The 2,632-nt window shown below is 44.1% G+C and overlaps 1 protein-coding gene across 1 annotated transcript in view; it reads left to right on the top strand.

Moving 5' to 3' along the window:
- The first annotated feature begins 672 nt into the window (after positions 1 to 672).
- LOC125296513 (ADP-ribosylation factor-like protein 4D) overlaps positions 673 to 2,632 on the top strand; it is a 1,962-nt gene continuing 2 nt past the window's right edge. The window contains exons 1-2 of the mRNA XM_048246472.1: positions 673 to 756; positions 1,373 to 2,632. The exon at positions 1,373 to 2,632 is cut by the window's right edge and continues 2 nt beyond it. Coding sequence (XP_048102429.1) covers positions 1,438 to 2,046 — 609 coding nt within the window. The 5' untranslated portion in view covers positions 673 to 756; positions 1,373 to 1,437 and the 3' untranslated portion in view covers positions 2,047 to 2,632. The remainder of the gene's footprint in view (positions 757 to 1,372) is intronic.

Below are 2,632 nucleotides of genomic sequence, written 5' to 3'. Positions count from 1 at the left end.
CAGGAGAATTCAGGATCACAATCTCGTTCCTCTGATCTGAATCCATCCCTGATCATAATGGACATGGAACATGGAATACGCTCTCCAGTTTCCAAATGTCAAATCTTAACAAAAAGGAATTCTTAGTGTAATGGTCAGGTGACCTGTTCGTGGAAAACATGGCAAATCACATCCAAACTTAATTAGCCTACTTAACGCACAGATTTAGCATTGACCTGACGAGGTTTAATGTGTAGGCTACTGATATTCGCAACCAGTTGACATTTTTTGTTTACATTTCAAGCTAATTTGAGCATTTAAATGATGTCCAGAAAGAAATCGTGTGTCCAGACCACGTGTAATATCCACTCCAAATGTGTACACAACGCCAAACAAATGAACATATTTTAGACTGCTGTATTTAATTGGTGTAGTTCTTTCTGACAATGACAACATATCACATTAGACTTTTAAACCTGACATATTATTTGTAATTAATTCATTTTAAACATGATCCATGAATTGATTGCCTTGAAACACTGGGTGAAACTTGGAAGTCTCCTAAAACTTCGCCCGTCCCCTTTAAGAAATGCAAGAGGCGTTGTCATCATTGTTTTTACAGCATGGGTCTTACACGTCACGGGATGGGGGTTGTATTTAGGTGGCTATCTTGTTTCGGCGCACCCTTTGTGCCTCTTAATTACCGCAGACGGAGAAGAGGTCACATCAAGCTGCAGGCGACGACGTGACGGCGGAGCAAAGAAACGTTGTAGAAAGGTAACTTCGCGTTTCTCTTTTGTACGATTAGAAAAGTTTAGTGTATAGTATAGCCGTATTGATTCAATTCAGTGGAGTGTAGCTATATTTGTGTGATGAAGTAAGCACATACTGTATACTTTTCTGAAATTTGGCGAGGCAAGATAGGCGATGGGGTTAGGATACTCCGTGATTTTTGGTTAGAGCGAGTTTTGTTGTTGGTAGTGTTTGTATGCCGACGAAGTTTTTTTACTTCATTGGACAATTTATTGATTCATTTGACTATAGACTGGGGTTACATATTTTGAGTCTTTTTTCCTGTATCGAATTTCGTAATTGCATTTTATGGCTTGGGGGATGGGAGGCTGATGAAAAGCGATGACGTTGGCCAGTTTTGTTTGGTACTTCATGTCTAGTTGCTTGGCTCATGAATCTGTCTTTACATGTTTTCTATATTGGTCTGGAGAGTTAGTAAGTTATTGTGACACAGACGTTTTGAAAACAAAAGCAGAGTAGGTCATGTTTAGTAGTTAGTAGTTAGATGTGTAGAAGGCTAATTGGTTGCAAGTGGACTTTTTGGGATTTAGTTTATTCACTCATTTTGTCTGAAAAGTAACACAGATTTTCATTATTTCAGATTCCAATACCAAGCACAGGAAAGGAAGAGTGTGCTGCAGTCAAGGCTTCAGAGACTGACCGACAATGGGGAATCAACTGACCGAGATGTCCCCCAACACACCCCGCCTACCAAACCTCAAGCCTGTACACATAGTGGTGCTTGGCCTCGATGCTGCAGGGAAGACCTCCTTGCTCTACCGTCTCAAACTGCGTGAATTTGTGGAGACCATCCCAACCAAAGGCTTCAACATGGAGCGCGTCAAAGTGTCCGTAGCAGCTGGCAGCTCCAGGACCACGACCTTCCAGGTGTGGGACATCGGCGGGCAAGAGAAACTCCGACCGCTTTGGAAATCGTACACACGTCGGACTGACGGCGTGGTGTTTGTGGTGGACTCCAATGAAACGGAGCGCCTGGAGGAGGCCAAAGCTGAGCTCCAGAAGGTCTGCAGGGTGCCAGAGAACCAGGGCGTGCCCGTCCTGGTCCTGGCCAACAAGCAGGACCTCCCCCAGGCAATGAACGAACAGGAGGTGGAGAAGGCCCTGGGTCTGCACGAACTGAGCAACTCCACGCCGCACCACACGCAGGGCTGCAGTGCGGTGGACGGCCAGGGTCTCCAGACAGGCTTGGAGAGGCTTTACGAAATGATCCTCAAGAGAAAAAAGACCAACAGGGGCAGTAGTAAGAGAAGATGACCTGTTAAACTTTCCCTCCCCTTGGGAGGAGTGACCAGACAAAGAAAATAGCATCGCAAGAGGAAAAGGCCCGTCCAATGTAAGCTCAGTCAGTCGACGTAGCTTGGATTCAATGGGGAATCCAGCCGATGCCAAAGGTGAAAAGGTGCAGACATGTTTGCTTTAGTGTGGGACTGGATCCCCACCAGACGAACTGAACTGCCACACTGAAGCGGGCCTCAGTTCTAGTGACTGGACTTCTGTTGAACCAGTCAGTCACTGATCATGTTGCCAAAGTGGTTACGAAGTACAAAGAACTCTTTTATTTAGTGTTCCGCTGCACTGTAATTGACTGTTCTGTGGTGTGGTGTTGGCTTGGCATATAAAAAGAGCAGGAAAATGATGGGTTACACGATTGTAATGGGAGAGGAACACTAGTCAAAGATTTGAAGCCAAGACCTATGATTGAACTGTTTCACTATGAAGATGTGGACTTCAGTATTTGAGCTGTGCTCAAGCTTTTTTTTTTTATTATTATTATTGAGGACAATCATGTACCTCTGCATTTTTTTCTGTATCAAAATAAATTATTGAAGTTTTTAAAAAT

The sequence above is a fragment of the Alosa alosa genome, chromosome 6 (assembly GCF_017589495.1).
Source record: "Alosa alosa isolate M-15738 ecotype Scorff River chromosome 6, AALO_Geno_1.1, whole genome shotgun sequence".
NCBI lineage: Eukaryota > Metazoa > Chordata > Actinopteri > Clupeiformes > Clupeidae > Alosa > Alosa alosa.
Note: the sequence above shows the minus strand (reverse complement) of the source record. Positions and strands in the feature narration are given on the sequence as shown.